At 38.5% G+C, this 17,953-nt stretch overlaps 2 protein-coding genes across 3 annotated transcripts; both read left to right on the forward strand.

Moving 5' to 3' along the window:
* The first annotated feature begins 251 nt into the window (after nucleotides 1-251).
* Nucleotides 252-9,194, forward strand: LOC124407065 (mitochondrial basic amino acids transporter). Of its 2 annotated transcripts, none has more exons than XM_046882876.1 (4): nucleotides 252-395; nucleotides 3,579-3,808; nucleotides 6,332-6,459; nucleotides 7,099-9,194. In XM_046882876.1, the coding sequence occupies exons 2-4, from the start codon at nucleotides 3,775-3,777 to the stop codon at nucleotides 8,197-8,199; spliced, it is 1,263 nt and encodes a 420-aa protein (XP_046738832.1). In that variant the 5' UTR covers nucleotides 252-395; nucleotides 3,579-3,774; the 3' UTR covers nucleotides 8,200-9,194. The 2 variants fall into 2 exon arrangements, with proteins under 2 accessions (XP_046738832.1, XP_046738833.1); XM_046882877.1 differs by having other exon boundaries at nucleotides 3,582-3,808.
* A 5,825-nt stretch (nucleotides 9,195-15,019) lies between these two features.
* LOC124406471 (kelch-like protein 10) lies at nucleotides 15,020-17,800 on the forward strand. The gene is made up of 8 exons (XM_046881898.1): nucleotides 15,020-15,246; nucleotides 15,507-15,822; nucleotides 15,891-16,343; nucleotides 16,425-16,594; nucleotides 16,668-16,837; nucleotides 16,911-17,069; nucleotides 17,270-17,474; nucleotides 17,551-17,800. The coding sequence occupies exons 1-8, from the start codon at nucleotides 15,020-15,022 to the stop codon at nucleotides 17,798-17,800; spliced, it is 1,950 nt and encodes a 649-aa protein (XP_046737854.1).
* Nucleotides 17,801-17,953: the final 153 nt, after the last annotated feature.

Raw genomic sequence — 17,953 nt, forward strand, 5'->3', positions numbered from 1 at the left:
ATTCTTGAAGAGACCGATTAACCCTTTTACATTAAAACTATACACATGACGCACATGACGCACTGACTTTCCATTTCCACACTTTGCGGAGTCGCGATATCTCGGATTTGATAACATGCCTCCTGAAACACTGTTCGCAAATTTAACGTTAACGACTTACAGCGGTATCGTCGTTCGCAGAGATAAAGCTTCCTGACCTCTGCACCCATCTTGAAAGCTGTAATTTACATCACAAGTAGCCACGGGCCAGTGCAGTACTTGCGCGAACGTGAAGGCAAAGTGTCCCCGTGTCAAATCGACTCAGGATTTGAAAATTTTTTGACTCTAGATCATTTCATCATCACCACCAGCAGTCTTTTCGCGTTAACGAAAATGTCGTGATGCTGTATCGAGTGGTAAGTCTAATCATCCTCGACTGACGAGTCTCCAACAACGGATTTTACTTTTTTGACATCGAGATCCCGTCGTGCTTCGTACCAATTAGTGTTGTGAAGATCGGTCGAAAAATTCTTCGCCATTTTTATAGGATTGAACGATAAGTCTGTGTGTTCGTTGACGGTCGACGTTGTCCTGAAGTTTAAATGCGTCAAGTCTCGAACTTGCCTTCAAGCTGAGAAATATTTTTCCTGCAAAAATATGCCAATTATAATTTTAAAACTACCGATCTTCGCGGAACGACTGAAAGTCAATTAAAACAATCGTAGCATCTTATGGAAAAGGAAGTTCCTTTCGAACAAAAAAAACTTTATTCGAATCTGAATTTGGCTATAAATCATTTATTTTTCGTGAATGAAAATATTTTTATTCGATTAGATTCAAATAAAATTCCATTCGATCTGCAGACGAACTTCTGTTTTGCGCAATTAAATTTTTTACCAATTGGTAGTTATTGTACAAGAAATATTAGATCGGCTATATATTTTTATTTGCATAAAAATGCTTACGAATGAGGAAACTCTGATCTCCGACGCGTTATTTATTATGCTATTAAACAAATAAAACTGTAATCTTCTATCTTTTTTTATACTAGCTCTGAGTATGATGGCCACCCCCGTAAATAATCCTGGAGTAAATGAAAAAGAAATTCTATTAATTTATCTGATTTTGGAAACCTCAAAGTAGTTTGTAATACATTGTTTCAACTTATGTAATTTAAAGCTTCATTATGCGGAAGAATAATTTTGAGACTTCATTTTGTATAATAGATATTAACTATGGGTCAAAAATTCGAAAAATTGTAAATAAAATATATCTATCTCGTTTGTGAATCTTTTGAAGCTCACACATCCACAATTCTTGATGTATCAATCAACAGTATAATTCATCGAGTCATTTAGATATGCCGAGAATGGTTAATGTCTCGTGAATAACGTTCTATTGTGACGTTAAGATTACGTTGTTTGTATCGTGTTAAAATAACTGTGGCACGTAACATTGACGCGTTGAAACTTGTAATAATTAACATAGAAATGAATATGTTGGTGAATGTGAATCGCCAGCAAAGCTTTGCAGAAATCTGAAAATTCATACTTAGGCCAGAATAACTGAAAACACTTGAACACAAAAATTTAACTGATGGTTAAATCATGGTTTTTGTCTTCATATGCTTTTCTGTGCCACTTGGAATGGACTCAGGTTACCTTACCGATTACATAGCGTGGATAAAGAAGTCTAATGTCAAACATTCAACCAAACAAATAATCAAAGCAACGTAGGTAAATAGATAACTATACATTAGATCGAAAGATTAGAAGTTTATCAAATTCTAGGTCATGGTCCCCTCTGCAGAATCGCACATTGTACAGAGGGTGAGAAAAGAGAATAATGATGCAAAATGTATATTGTATAGGCGTATTACATGTATGTATGTATGTACGTATGTACGTATGTACATATTTAAATTAAGAACGAAGTCCGAGAGTCAAGTGTCACGAGTTACAGATACAGAATACGCGGACAACAGAGAAAACAATCATAATAGTAAACGTAATAATAATAACAACAACAATACGGATTAAGAAGGGATGTGGTCATGCGGAAATTTTTATATACCTACAGAGTGAATTCCTAACGACTGCATGATCCGTCGTCTGCTAATAAAAATTCGAAAGCGGTTGTTTGCCAGGGTGATCAACCACTGCGATGTATGTAACCTCAAAAATTTTGACAGCACTCGGTATCAGTGGTGCTCAATTAATTGATAACTGTCAAAATTTTTGAGGTTAGATACATCACGCTGAAATGTCGTCTAAGTTCATGGCGGTTGGTCACCCTCGGAAATAGCTGCTCTCGGATTGTGGCGCGTGCGCATTAAATATTACCAGACAACGCACCATGAAGTCCTTGGGTCTTTACTCTGTATAATTCACAACAAATTTCACAGAAATATCACTGGATTGCAAACGAATTCAATGTAAACTCATTTGTTTACTTTCTCCGAGATAAAAATTGCAAGGGGAAACAGTAACTCGTAATAAGGGATAAAAATATGGTGCTGTGGCATCTGGTGACAAAAAAATACATTATTCCAACTACGGGCCATTTTTTATTTTAGGATTCACGTCTCAGCGCCATATTACTTAGCCACGCCCCCATATTATTTTTTAAATCCTTAGGCCGCCGGGAAATCGAAATGTAGACGCTGTGGAGCAATCTATCAAAACTCTGTACTCGAGGCTTTTTGAGGTCGCTGATTGCGAATCTGAATTCAAAATTTCGAAATTCAAGACGGTGGACCAAAATCCGAAAAGTTACTCGACTTGGATAAAACTCGGTATTTGAGGGTTTTCGAGATCACTGATCACGAATCTGAACTCAAAATTTTTTAATTTGTTATGGTTGATCCAATATGGTTGCGTGGAGTAACTTTTTCGATTCTTATCTGCCATGTTGGATCTGCCCTCGTGAATTTTGAAAATCTGATTCCAGATCCATTATCAGCGTAATTGAAACTATGTATAGGTTATATTTAAGATATAGGCACACTATTTGGAGACTTTCTAAGGGGATTAAAGCTCATGAAATCCCGGCAGTCTAAAGGTATTGCACACTGACGGTATTGCAAGTTCATAAGATTTATTCCATGAACGAAAATTGATTTTTCTAATGAACTTATCTCGTTGTATAGTCATTTATGGACAAAGCTGTGTGTTATCTTTAGCGGTCATGTACAGCATGCAACTGAATTGGAACTTCCCCTAATGGTGAAAAGATTGAGCAATTCGCAACATTATTATTATGTGGATATGAATTATCCAGCAAATGTTGAGCACCGTTATCAGAATGGTTTAATGATTACACATAACATAATATTATGAGGATGATCTGTTTCTAGAAATAATTAACAACTATACTTAAATATGTATGTATGAAAAAAAAGTTTTTTATATGCTCCGCAATATCAGAACGTATCGTAATATCAAATCACGTTGAATATGCGACCATAATTTTGCGTGATAATGAAATTAGGAAACTGAATCGGGATAACGTTGTGACGAATTTGATATTCGACAACAATTTTTTATGGTATACCTACAGTGACCAGCGTAATAATATGAATGAATTTTCACTTTTTAAAGCAGAAAAGCCATCCTCGATGTTTCATGGATTCCGAGCTTTCGATCATAACCGTTAAAGCCCACGACGCTAGCCAGCACGCGACTTGTAAATACCTGAAGACCCCGGCGAGGAATTCACATTTCAAATGACTGCTGAGAAAACGAACTATTGGTTTAAACAAGGAAATACAAAAGGTGGAAAAATTTTCCAACAGGAATGGCTTTCGATTTTGCAGCGGGCTGCCTGGGAGGTGAGTTATCGAGACAAATGAAGATTTTTCATAAAGAAATTAAGAAGGTAGAAGGGGAGAAGGAGGGCACAATAGATGCCAAAATATGATATATTCGTGAGATTCGAATATATCATTAAAAACAAAAAATTGCAAGTACTAGGAATTATAAATGTGAGCTTTTCAAGCAGCCCAAAATCATTGATTGACATTAGACCTAAAGATGGCTTGATGATGACGATTTTGAAAAGACCTTCGTAACTTACGAATATAATAATTCGACAGGCATTCAATTTATGATTTTCTAGTATTAAAATTTATAAAAAAGCATAGATTTCTGGCCAATCATAATATTTTTGAAAGTGCCCGCTACGTCTGAGGCAGGAGCCTTCAAACCGGATTAGTTGAACTGAAATCACAAAAAAGATGGTTAAAATGAAGGGCCCAGGCTCTGTTGTAAAACCCAGAATTTAGCATTTCGGAAGATTGAAAAAAAATGACGCAACTCAAAACGAAACTTATATTTTTACTTGTTTTGTCAATGAATTTTTTACTTTAATCAAACAAACTTACTTCTAAAAGCCTGGAACTCATATTTTAAGAATCGTTTTCATTTGTTGCTTTCAGGTTAAACCTATGCTCAAAAAGGTGTCAACCAACAGACCGCTGAGCTTTTTCTTTATGGTATCCTTTAACCGGTCAGTTTTAAAGGGTACAAAAATGAAATCATTTTACTAATTTTCTCTGCAAAAAACCTCGAAAAGATGTACTTTCGAAACATTAAAATCGAATTTCATTTATACGCACAGTTTTTCCAAACATTTCGCAAAATTTCTTATTTTTTCGCATTCGATTATATATTTCACTTCAGCTCGTTTAATAGTCACGAAATAAACTACTGCAATAGTCGATGGACACGTTTCGGTAATTGACTTTGAACGAGGCATTTCAATAACGTCGCCAATACCCTCAAAATTTACCTTGTGTAAATTAATTTGCAACTGCAGCGATCAATCTGTTTGAATTTTCAGAACTTAACGAGATCGTCATACGGCCTTATATCGTCCATGCACCAAAACTGTAGCCTTATCTAATATGTCCCACGCAATATCAGCCTATCGTCGTCGGAATAATTATTGGCCGTAATTGCGTATTTTTTCGCGCGACAACTCCGGCCTCATGTCGATAGAATCCGCAATGTCGAAGGCCAAAAAGCGTGTGTATAAGATAAGAACTGCTATAACTGAACGTAGCACGTGCTATATTATTTATTTTGACTTTGGTAGCTACTCGTTTATTTACGTACAGACTACAGTAGCTTAGCTCAAGCACAAGCACAATAAGCTATCAGAATGGGGGAATTATGACTTGCAGAGTATATTAAACAAAAAGTCCAAAAGGGATTTATATGTTCAGTTTTTGAAACAGAATCGACATCGTGTATTTGCTCAGTCTTCATTTTCCATATCCGTTTTTCAATTCTATGCGATGTTAAAACTATTAAAGTTATTATTTTTTATAAAACAATCATCGCCAAATAATGGCAAGAACTTTGCGAAATCCTTCTACAACTGCAGATAAGACTTAATATTCTCATAAGATCGACTGCATTCCAACAGCCGTGGGACCCTGGTTCAATCACTGTAGGCGGAGACTATGGCTGATTACTGAATTTCATTGTGTACCTCCGATTAACGCGAAATAAAATCGTCTTAACGAATTGCTAAATACCGTTTATTCGGAACATATGAGATTCAACAACAACAGATTGTGGTTGTACGCTTATCGCTTTATAGTTTTACAGTTAGGTTTTTGTGTGCACGCAATTTGACACCAGAATCAATCACTGAGTGATCACTTACGAAGTTAGTTATATTTTTTTCGAACCCTCAATCGTGGCTCCGTCAATCGAAACCTGAACTTTGCCATTACGCTCGAAACCACCTTATTAAAAGTTTCGAGTTACAAAATTACACTTTACAATGAGGCTAAATCGTCGTGACGGTATAAGCGGAGCATATTTGTAGGTTAAATCGTATTACATGCTTCAGCTTTCAAGTAATATACAGTTTTCGATGAACCGGAAGGGGTAGGTAATATGAAATATCCATTGCAAACGGAATAATACCATTTTACGAATGATTTCCTTAATGAGATTCAATTCAGCTCCTTTGTCTCTCTGTTTTTCTTTTCTTTTTTCTAAATCGTTTCGAAATGCTGCCGTCACGGCACACTCGTAGTAGATACTTCTTCGTGTTCATTCATGCCGTAAAAGCGTGTAAAGGTTATCTCAAAGGCATGATTACTCTGTTTTCTGCTATCGTAAAGACCAGATAAAAATGATCGTGGATAATGAGGTATGCGTCGATGTTATTCCATAACCACGGTTTTCGATTAATGCGCAGAACTCTGAACGTTATATATGCTGAAAATTTAATTCAGAATAGCGGAATGGTTTACTTTTTTGAGAAATTTTTTTTTTTCCAAATCTAAAACGGTGTACATTTGTATAAGAATAATTGAACAAATTTTTTGTTCTTTCAGGGTGCGCCGGTGTTATGGTGGGACATCCTCTGGATACCATTAAGGTACACATTCAGACGCAAGACTTCCGAAATCCGAAATATACTGGAACATGGAATTGCTTTCGTACTATCGTGGCTCGAGACTCGGTAACCACATCATGATGATGACAATCTTTTTTCACGCATTTCTTGTTCACTCAAATCATTGTTGAAGCATTCATCTTGACAATAATGACAAATCGATTATCAACCTGGTGAAATCTTTCGAAGTTTTGGAAGATACCAATTTGCTCTTTCTATGGAATGCATCATTGGATTCAATGAATTATTATTGGAGTTTATAATTTCTGTTCTGTTTTGTTTACAATTACTAGTTATGGAATCTCTTTGACCCGAGAAATATTCACTGTTTACCTTGATCCAAGTGGCTTCTACTATTTAAACTAAGACAGCAATCATCTGCAGAAAATTGGATTTCAAGACAATCAATATATTTAGATGAATATCTAACGAATTGTTGATTGATGAATTTTTTGTTACACTGTAAAAAATAGCGGTCTTGAAATTAATCAAAATCGCCCGTTGTGTACTACCACAAAACAATCTTTATTGTTACATAAATTTTCTTACAGTTTAGATTTTCAAAAAGGGTTCGTCAACGGGTCAAAAGCATCAAATATTACATTAGAGTTAGTTCCAGGCCATGTTACTCGTCGTTTATTTGTTATCGACAAAATTTTTCTACTTCAACTTGAAATGAAAAAGGTCTCCGGTTTTGGTCTATAGGTGGCGGGTCTTTACCGTGGAATGTCATCACCGATGGTCGGCGTAGCATTCGTGAATGCGATAGTTTTCGGGGTTTATGGAAACACCCAGCGACAGTTGTCTCAGCCAGAGGCCCTACACTCCCACTTTATAGCAGGTGCAATGGCTGGGATCGCTCAAAGTCCAGTATGCAGTTCGATGGAATTGGCCAAGACTCGTTTGCAGCTCCAAACCATCGACGGACCTCGATTTTCCGGGCCTGTTCACTGCTTGAAACACATATACAGCAATGAAGGTTTCCGTGGAATATTCAAGGGCTTGGGTGTGACATTCCTCAGAGAAGCTCCTGGCTACGGCATATACTTCTTGACCTACGAAGCGCTGACCAGATCGAGTTCACCTGCCCCAATATCAACCTTCAAGATGCTGATGGCCGGTGGACTGGCCGGTACAGCTTCTTGGATAGTCACTTATCCCGTCGACGTAATCAAGTCTCGATTGCAAGCTGAACTAACCGGCAGATACTCCGGAGCGTTAGATTGTCTCCGGCAATCCATCAGCGCTGAAGGTTACGCTTGTTTGTTCAAAGGCTTAAACTCCACCATAATAAGGGCTTTTCCAACCAACGCGGCCACCTTCACAGTCGTCACATGGTCCTTCAGACTTCTGGACAACGGACCCACCAAGGCACCCGAGGTTCAAACGCAGCCTGCAGTCCTCTACAAAGAACCTCATCGAGTCCAAAAGCAGGATGCTGGTTTGCTCAGGCAATGGCATACGGCCATGACGAGCGTTTTGACGGACGCACATCAAGCCAGGTCCTACTCGACGATGTCTACCTTTGGACTGAACCAAACATTAGCAGTTTCGTTGGCTTCGTCAGTCACACACGATCATACGGAGTCCAAAAAGGTACTCAACTCGGGACCAGATGTACAAATGTTCAAAGACAAGGATTCCCATCTTGTGTCTGAAATCGAAGATGAAGGTGAACAGCGTGAATCGATGTCTGAAAAGAAGGATGAACCTCATGTAGCGTCGATTGCCAAAAGTGTCTCCGAGATCGTGCGTGTTGTCGATCAGTTTGACGCGTCCTTTGGCGAACTTAAGGGGAATTCTTGATCCTGGTGCTGCACGATCTTATATTGACAGTGTGCACGTTTATCAAGTATAAACTCTTAGAAAGCGCAAACAACAGTTTTCACGGGCAGAGCTGGAAAATCACAATCGTCGATACTAGTTGCACTTAAAAGAATTTTTCGTTACAACAGCTGGCATCATCTGCAGTGTTACGTTTGTCAATTATCAGATTCCATATGTGGCAGTGTAACTGTTGACGTGACTAGAAACTCTTCCTCGCAGTTTGGAGGTTCGTTGTTGGTCCTTAAAGACCTTCAGAAAAGAAGTGTCTAAATGTAATATAAGACAATTATACTAGTAAATAAAAGTATCGATAATTGTAAATAGAATATGTGTTATGAAATGTGATCAAATTTTTGTGATTCTTTACAATCATAATTGAACTAGCGCCTGAGCAATATTGCTGATTTATTATAGAATGCTTGAAATAAAAAAAAAGTACAATTGTACAAGCTATTACAAATGAAATATCGTAACAATTAGAGGAAACAGTGAAACTTATCAGGCTTAGTGATCAACTGCACACGCGCAAAATAATGAAATTCTATTGGCTGGTAAGATCGTATCGCGGCAATTACAGAGTATGAAGTGCAAACCGTCCCACATCAGGTGGCACATTCAAAAGGATGTCATTATACTGACTCGTAGCAGTCATCAACTATCATCGGTCAGTTAATATAAATGAAAGTTTGCCAAGCCTCCCCTAATATCATTACATCAACCATTTGGGAGCTGCTTGCCTACCATCACCCTGAGAAAATGATGTGGCCTATAGACCTTCCATAAGCCGCTGATGACAGGTGAAACTTGGGGTGGCTAGCCTGGATGTAAAGATGGCAATGTTCGCGCATGCCCAGTCGGACTTGATCTACTAGCAATAAATTTCACCGTTTCCTGTCGGTATGTCTATGTACCTATAATGATTATTGTATATAGATCATCGCTGCATGTAAATAAGTATACACGTACATTTATTATACAATAAATGTTTTGATATTATTTAAATGACTAATTTTTTCACACTTATTCTATCTGCAATTATGCTTTTCGAGAGCTGATTTGCGTTGTTACGTAATCCAGAAGACTTTTAAGATACAATTAAATTCCAGGTAGATCACTTTGCTGTATTGTAATTCAATTTATTAGTACGAGAATCAAAAGATTACCAGTTAATTACTAATTTTTACTACACTTTTTAGATCCTCTGGAGTGTCGCAAATAAATCACCACTTTTTAGTTGACTACTTGAAAGTATTGTCTGAATTTTCTTTTGATTTTCAAAACAATTCTGTGGGAATGTTCTTTTTATGTAATTCGTACAACTAGGATTGGTTAAGTCTGGCAAAAAAGTTGCTTATACAAGAAAATGTTATATTTAATTGAATTTTAGTGTAGTAATTTAAAAAAAAAATTTTATAGCACCTGCTGCTTGTCAAGATCAACTTTCGAAGCCTGTAGAGCGTCGTGCGTACAAAAGTGCCCCATTTCCGAATGTGGGGTGAAACAACGTTGGCACATTAGTGCTTTTTTTTTTTGGCCCATGCACACTTTCGAATGAGTAAGATTTGAATACTACAGACGAAAATATTGCCGCGACATGATCTCCTTGATCAATAGATTTGTTATGTTATGCTTTCGATCAGATCAACTTCAAATGAGTCGAAAACAATTGCCTAATTTGCCTGGGATAGTCCGCTCTGTAATTGAATTTTTTTTATGGAAATAACAATGTGGGAAAAACTTGTTTCCTCAGTACCTACTTGTACTTGGAAAATTGTGATTGAAACTGAAATTAATTGCTGATTACAATTATAATTTTTATCTCATTTCATCTCTAAGCATTATATAAAAAAAAATTGATATTCATGTTATTTTATTTTGTTTCTTTTATTTATTTTGATTTTATTTACTTCTTATTACGAATTACAACTAATTGTAAGATTTACATTTCATTTCATCGTAATTACAAATTGCATAGGTAATCTTTTTGAACAATAATAATATATGTTTTAAGGTTTAAAATAATAAAGTTTTGCCTTGTTTTTGAAATACAGAAAGAAATCTAGTCTTGAAGTGGTTGGATAAAACCACCACTTATCCGGGAAAAAACTATAAAATTCTGATATTCCGAAAACTGGCAGTCATGTAAATAGAAGGGGTGATTTTATACCCAAAAGGCGTTCGATTTATAGGTAATAATAATTATTCACACACCACATTTTTTTGATATGAGACCGGAATTCTTCTTTACACATTATTTAAATAGGCTGAGTCACTTATTCCAAATAGTCCTCGGTTAGCCAATCCCTTCGATTTTAGTTTAGTTAATATAAGTTGTAGTGCGTCGAAAGCTAAGAGTCACGTATTTTGTAATTTTTTAAAACCACGGGGATGATTTCCTGATGCGTTTGATGTATTCGAACAGAAACAAAGCTGAAATGTTTCTATTGATGAATAAAATTATTAATGACGAAATGCTTCTATTCAACCCCAAGAAGTTTTGAAAATGGCAATTAGTCAAGTCCCAGAATCGAAGAATACGGACATTATTACACATATTTAACGGTTTTTTATAATAATATGTCAATTAAAAAAGAGCAAGTAAGCTCATGGAGTGAAATTAGAAACATACTACCACATCACGTAAAAAAACATTCAAAAGTATGCATTGTTTTTCGGCACATATATATATATATATATATCAAATGATCGACGATGAAAAAATATAATTATAAATAATGAGGGAATTTTTTCCATTTTCAAGAACTATCGATTTGAAATCGTGAAAATGTAAAAAATGCTATGCAACAATGAAAATTTGTCAAATAATTCATGTAACAACTGGTCAAGTCAAGTCAAGTCAAAAAAAAAAAAAAAAAAAAAAAAAAAAAACGAGTGAAAATATAATTTTTTTTTTTTACAGTTTCAAACTTATTGCAAATCGAAGTCTGGAAACTGGGTGGAAAGTTTTTATTTTTTCCAAGCTAGCTAAATTTCAATTTTCGATTAATTTTTTTTTCTATTCTGAAAATTCAACGATTTTTTTCAACGATCATTCGTCAATATTTGTTTAATGAAGAACATTTTGCGCAGAGTTTCAGGAGGAGCTTTTTGAGAACCTTCAAAAAGGTACATGAGAGGTCGAAATTTGAGACATAGGCTCTATAAAGGAACGCGAATAGGACCTTCTACTGCGCTTGGTGATGAGCCTGCCATGAGTTACTTGGAAACTTTTTCTGCTGTGGTAACAATTGGTACAAATTCCAGACAATGGCTTCGGTTTGTGTGACTCAAGATCTGAGGTAGGTATAGTAATATCGGGGTGGAAAATTCAATGAATCACCTTTTGAATTTCAAGAATTAATATCCAGCCGTTTGACGATTTCAAACGATCGCAATCATCTCAACTGATTTCAAGTGATTTTAAGTGATTTCAAGCGATCTTAAAGTAACTGCTTTTCAAAGAAGTTTTCGATTTCAACAAGTAAATATCCCCTTGGTTTAGTCATTGAACCAGATAAATAATTCTCAGTTCGTTAAATAATTCAAATTTCACAAGTTTCTTTTTTATGTGTCCAAATCACCTTCCTTCGACCGCGTTAAGAATTAAATTCTATTATTATTTAATGTTTAACAGATAGATGCATAGATTAATAGTTACTTATTTCTGATTCAGGAATATGTTTTCTACCAGCTCATAGCCAAGGCATACAAAGGTGAACATGAGGAGGAAAGTCATAATATTTTTTACCCACGTATTACGTGAGGTCATCCACGTCAAACCGACAGAACCGGACCTCATCGCGAACGCGGACCGCGTGTTTGCAAATTAAATCAGAATATTCCACGTATTTCCTACGTATTTTCCCACGTATATTCATCGAATTGGGTTGGATGGGTGGAGTAGTAACATACTTGGCGTTGAACGTCCACGTCAGTTACCATATTGAAATAGAGTGTATAACTTGGAGAGAGACTGACTAAACACTTGTTAACAGCACACACGTAAAGCGATTCGGTGAACCACTCACTCGCAATTTGAGAGAGAGAGATGGATAGATAGATAGATATTCGTTTATTATGCCCAATTGCAATGTTGGGCAATTTGAGTAGGGTACAAAGCAAGGGTAACAGTAAAATCAAAGGTAAAAATAAAAACAAAAATATATAGAGCGCTAGTGAATAATTGGATGTGACAGTAGTTGATAAATAAATAAGTAATTAAATAAATAAATACGGATGAAATGGAATAGGATTGAAATAAAACAGGAATTAACTTAACGATAAAGATAGAAGTAATAAACAATAACAAATAAAATAAAAATAAAGCATAAAATAGAAGTAAATAAAAATAAAAATAGAAATAGAAATAAAAGTGCAGAGTGATAAGTACGATAGGTGGCACAGTATACGAGAGAGGCTTTGACAGACGGAGCCTCCTTGACCGGTGCTGGAAGAGAATTCCAAAAGTAGGTGCGAGACTGCAAATGAGCGCCTGTAGCTCTGGGTGTGGAAGCGCGGCACGAGAAGATCCCCCCTCTCAATTCTTTCGGCCTCAGAAGCGGCCCGCACTCTAAGAGTAAATAGCTCGCGCAGATATAGCGGCCGGTCGGTACGCAGCACCGAGAAAATTAGTATGCCCAGGAAATAGAGTCACCGGTCGCGAATAGTTAGCCAGCGGTATTGAACGGGTCAGAATAATTTCCGAAGAATGTATATCGTTAAACTTATTCATGAAATTTCCCAAACCATAAGACGAAGCAATCCCAGGCCAATGATGATCTCACGCGTTGCACGTGCCAGAAAGGCCGTACATCAGTTATTCAAGGAAGAACCATACCTGGAAAGGTAGCACAAACAAGGCCAGAACATGGCCGATGAACTCGGGCCTCTGACTTTCTCCCGTTTACGGGGTCCAGGTGGTCGCCATTTACGTCGTCATGGGCTACCCGCTAAAGGACCTTTCCTTAAATTGCCTCCCACCCTCACGGGTCCAGTCTTTACCGCCTAAGGCATGCATGAATTGTCAATAGCTCGGAACGGTAGTGACAAGAGAATGAGACAGAATTTAGGATAGACTATAACTAACAAGATAGATTAACGTTGATTAACAATCTTAAGAGATCGGTAGCTTCGTCGGGGGAATATTATTTACAGTAAATCGTGAGAGATGAGTTACGAGAGTATTATAAATAGATAATTGAATTAATAATATACAACAGTCAAAAATACGAGATAAGACTAACAAAGAAATTCTGATTTATAATTAACAAGAGAATATGAAAGCGTGAGAGTGAGTGATTTAGAGAAGGGTTCGCAAGATAAAGAAATACACTAAGTACATCTGATTACGATAAGCAGAACTTAAATTAATAGAAAAATACAGAATTACAAGAATCATGAAATATATAAGAGGTAATAAGCGATACAAAATCAATAATAAGCGATAAAAAAGTACGGTAGTATTTAGCGGTTTAATCTGCGCTCGAATATGCTCCAAGGAACTCTATTTCCGATACAAAAACCATTCACCATTACTCATCGGAATCATGCAGTCGTACGACGGCCTACACCAACCACAATGACTCACAAGGATTATGGTCCTTACCGATGAGACTTGGCATCGATTCTCGAAAATCTCTCGATGGTGGTAGAAACCTGCATCAGCCCAGGTGTCTCAGAAACACACCAGGGTTGGCCACATGAATCAGTCAGTAGATGAAGTCATCCGGAGCAGCGAACGGTAGTCATCGGTAGTTGTTGATCCCTCGGTGGTTGGGATGGTCGTCGCCCTGGTATCTAGTTTGCTTGCGCCGGAGCGCGAAATAACAAAATTCACAGAGAAAAGCATTAGTTGCTAGTAGTTATTGCCTATTTTGTATGCCAGGGGCGCGTTTCATGGGAGTTTCCTTCAGCTGTGTGCCCTTGTGACAGGCCATTCTAAAATGCCACGTTACAGTGGTTATATAAACTCATTTGAGTATTTTGTCTTTACTCACCATTGGAGTTACAACATCAATTAAAGCATGCAGAATTTTTCGCTGTTCAGGATGTCCAGTATTATGTGCTGCACAGCCAACGCAGTTTGCTGTATTCGAGGCAAAATAGCAATCGTCGTTTGTCAAATGACAGTCCTTGACTGAACGGCGGACATGTAAGACCTATGTCACAGCCAGAGGCGATAGTAATTCGCTCTTAAAATCACACAAAATAGTTTGTATCTCTCTGCCAGTCCACCCAACTCTTCTACTTTGTTTCACACCACTGGCTCCAATACAGTTTGCAACTGATAAATTGCCCGCATGTACGTCTGCAGCCTGGCGATTAAAATTTTAGTCCGTATGAGCAGGTCCATCAGCCAAACAATTTCGTCCAGCGCGATCAAAATCAGCAGCATTTTGCCTACGCTTTGACGGAACCCATGTGCTACAAGATCACTGGAAAATTATAAGTTGCATCCACCAGCCATTACCTGAATAGCGCTGCCCAACTGGGTCAGCTAACCTTGTAGCGCACAACACTCGGAAGATCTTTGGCAGTTTTCTTTGAAATTGTACAAGGTAAAACACGCCAAATATTTCACTACAAAAAGAAGACTTCCTTTTATTCAAAGTGTCATTTGCAAAGTTAAGCAATTTCCGCACCACATACAGACCACGAGTCCCATTTAATTCAGCTCCTCGCTTCTGCTCTCTAGAACATTATACAAGACTGGGCGGTCATCGTCGGAACAGTGGCTGCCTCGAACCCTTCGCAACCTACCTGAGAAAAGGATAAGGTCGTTGGATTTGTGGATTCTAATATGGAGGTGGATCAAAATGCCAGCAACTCAGCACCAGACAACTGTAACACAAACGCACAGCGTTTGATCGCGGAAAACGGGGGTCGATGTATGAGTACGCAAGCGATGCAATCACTCTACGACCTTCGTCAGAACAACTTACTCTGCGACGCAGTACTTCGGCTCGAAGATGGCGGTATTTTTCCTATTCATAGAGCAATTCTGTCCGCCTGCAGCACCTACTTTAGGTTCGTTACGCTACATGTCTTAGTTAATTTTATTTATCTTTGCCTAATTCCCGTGAAGTCAAGGATATCATAGAATATCTTAAATGTCCATATCGAGCTTACGTTGTAGGCACAACAGAAAATGTTCACAACAACATCACATTACCTTGCATCGAAAAGTATAACCGATTTAAATCTACTTTATTGAAATGAAGAACTTTTTTGATTTGGTATCAACATCAAGTCTAAGTTGATGGTTTACACCCACTTCTTCCACGCAGAGCCCTCTTCACGACGACTCTTCACTCGCGTGAAAAAACTGACGTACTTTTACCAGGGGTGAACAGTCACATGATGAATTTACTGCTGGAATATGCTTACCTCCGTTCGTTAGAGGTAAACAGGGATAACGTGTGTCAACTCTTGGTCACTGCGGATTACTTGAGCATTCTTGGAGTTCTCGATCTCTGCTGTGACTATCTCAGACAGAATTTGGCACCAGAGAACTGTATTGGCGTGATGAGATTCGCCAGGGAGCATTTTTGCAAGGGATTGGAGACCGATGCCCACCGATACGTAATGCGGCACTTCGTACAGGTGTGTCATCGACTTGACGTTTAGTTTTTTCATTGGTCTCTTTAAATCTCCTACTTCGCCAACGACAGGTTGCACAGAAAAGTGATGAAGTGCTATTTTTACCGATATCCGAACTTCGCGAGCTGGTCGGAGCTGACGAGCTAAACGTCAAGAGCGAGGAAGCTGTGTGGGAGCTGGTTCTCAGGTGGATAAACCACGACCCTGATCCCCGAAAAGGGCACATTGTCGAACTGATGAAGAACATCCGCCTCGGACTGCTAGACACCCAGTTTTTCCTCGAGAACGTCAAGGATCATCCGTATGTAACCGGCAATGAGGCCTGCAGACCCATCATCATCGAGACGCTAAAGTTTCTCTACGACTTGGAGATGATTACGCAGAAGGACGGGGAAGTACCAACGCCAGAAATCGCCAGGCCAAGAGTTCCGCACGAGATATTATTTGCACTTGGTGGTTGGAGCGGTGGAAGCCCAACAAACTTCATCGAAACGTACGACACCCGAGCCGATCGTTGGGTCAAAGTAAATTGATCGTAAACATACCAATCATCTCTGGTCGCTTTCAATCCCCTACAATCACTCAGGGTCACTGAATATCCGCAGGTCGAAGAAGTAGATCCAACGGGTCCGAGAGCTTACCATGGCACTGCAGTTGTCGGTTTCAATATCTACGTAATCGGGGGCTTCGACGGTATGGATTATTTCAACAGCTGTCGTTGTTTCAACGCTGTTAGCAAGGTGTGGCGAGAAGTTGCTCCCATGAATGCTAGAAGGTTGACTATATTTCATGGCTGACCCACCACGTTGCAGCCTTACTAGAGCTTATTTATATATGAGAAAATACAGGTGCTACGTTAGCGTCGCAGTGCTGAACGATCTCGTCTACGCAATGGGAGGTTACGATGGTCATCACCGGCAGAACACAGCCGAACGGTACAATTATCGCAGCAATCAGTGGTCCCTTATCGCTCCGATGAACGTCCAGCGATCAGACGCGAGTGCAACGATGCTTAATGGTAACTTATTGCAATCCTTGATGCATTTTTCGGGATCTTCATTCGCAGTTGCCTATTTTATTCTATTTCTTAGACAAGATCTACATCACCGGTGGTTTCAATGGACAAGAGTGCATGAATTCGGCCGAGGTCTATGACCCGGAAACTAATCAGTGGACTCTTATATCCGCCATGAGATCCCGCAGAAGTGGCGTTTCATGCATAGCCTATCACAGCTGTGTTTATGTCATTGGTAAGTATCATTTCTTGACTCTGTTAGAGAACGGGCAGAATACGGAGGTGGAGTCTCCACAACTTCTTGCCCTCATGCCTGCACTTCGCTATTGCAGTTTGACATGAAAATGGGCCCAGGGAAATTATTAATGGGAGTGACGAACGGGAAGTTGGAGAGCAACAAGTTCTGCGAGACCCACCGTAATTTGATATTTTCAGGTGGTTTCAACGGTATATCCCGAATGTGTAGCGGCGAAAAATACAATCCAGCTACGAACAGCTGGACTCAGATACCCGACATGTACAATCCACGCAGCAATTTCGCCATTGAAGTTATAGACGACATGATTTTTGCGATCGGAGGCTTCAATGGAGTCACCACTATCTACCACGTCGAGTGTTACGATGAACGGACGAACGAGTGGTGCGTTTTGTAATAAAGAGAATGCAATACTCGTAAAGGTGTTCTAATCTTGGCGAGGCATACTAAATATTCACAGGTACGAAGCAACCGACATGAACATTTACCGTTCGGCTTTATCTGCTTGCGTTATCATGGGATTACCGAACGTTTATGACTATATCCATAAGCATCGTGAACGGCTGATGGAAGAAAAGAGGCAAAAGCTACTTGCTCTGGAGGTGCAAAGAACACAACAGCAGCAACAAAATCAGCAGAACGAGAACAATCAAATACCACCAGCCCCACCTCTGGCGCAAATCGACCTTGACAATGATAATCAAATTTAAACGAAAGCGAATTCCTTTCTAGTATGGCATTGAGCGCTATTATTCTCTCTCAAATTTCAATTTCGATGGTCTCGCGGTCGATCGAATTCAGGCGGTGATGTTTCACGCGTATTGGAAATTTTTATTTCATTTCACTTTTTAAGTAGTAAAGGT

This window comes from Diprion similis, chromosome 6 (genome assembly GCF_021155765.1).
Source record: "Diprion similis isolate iyDipSimi1 chromosome 6, iyDipSimi1.1, whole genome shotgun sequence".
In the NCBI taxonomy this organism is placed as follows: domain Eukaryota; kingdom Metazoa; phylum Arthropoda; class Insecta; order Hymenoptera; family Diprionidae; genus Diprion; species Diprion similis.

Excerpts from the sequence above, each read along its gene's own strand:
- LOC124407065 (XM_046882876.1), top strand. The coding sequence starts at position 3,775 with ATGGCTTTCGATTTTGCAGCGGGCTGCCTGGGAG. Across the intron at positions 3,809-6,331 it reads TGCAGCGGGCTGCCTGGGAG|GGTGCGCCGGTGTTATGGTG; the intron begins GTGAGTTATCGA and ends TTGTTCTTTCAG. Across the intron at positions 6,460-7,098 it reads CTATCGTGGCTCGAGACTCG|GTGGCGGGTCTTTACCGTGG; the intron begins GTAACCACATCA and ends TTTGGTCTATAG.
- LOC124406471 (XM_046881898.1), top strand. The coding sequence starts at position 15,020 with ATGGAGGTGGATCAAAATGCCAGCAACTCAGCACCAGACAACTGTAAC. Across the intron at positions 16,595-16,667 it reads GCTCCCATGAATGCTAGAAG|GTGCTACGTTAGCGTCGCAG; the intron begins GTTGACTATATT and ends GAGAAAATACAG. Across the intron at positions 16,838-16,910 it reads GAGTGCAACGATGCTTAATG|ACAAGATCTACATCACCGGT; the intron begins GTAACTTATTGC and ends TCTATTTCTTAG.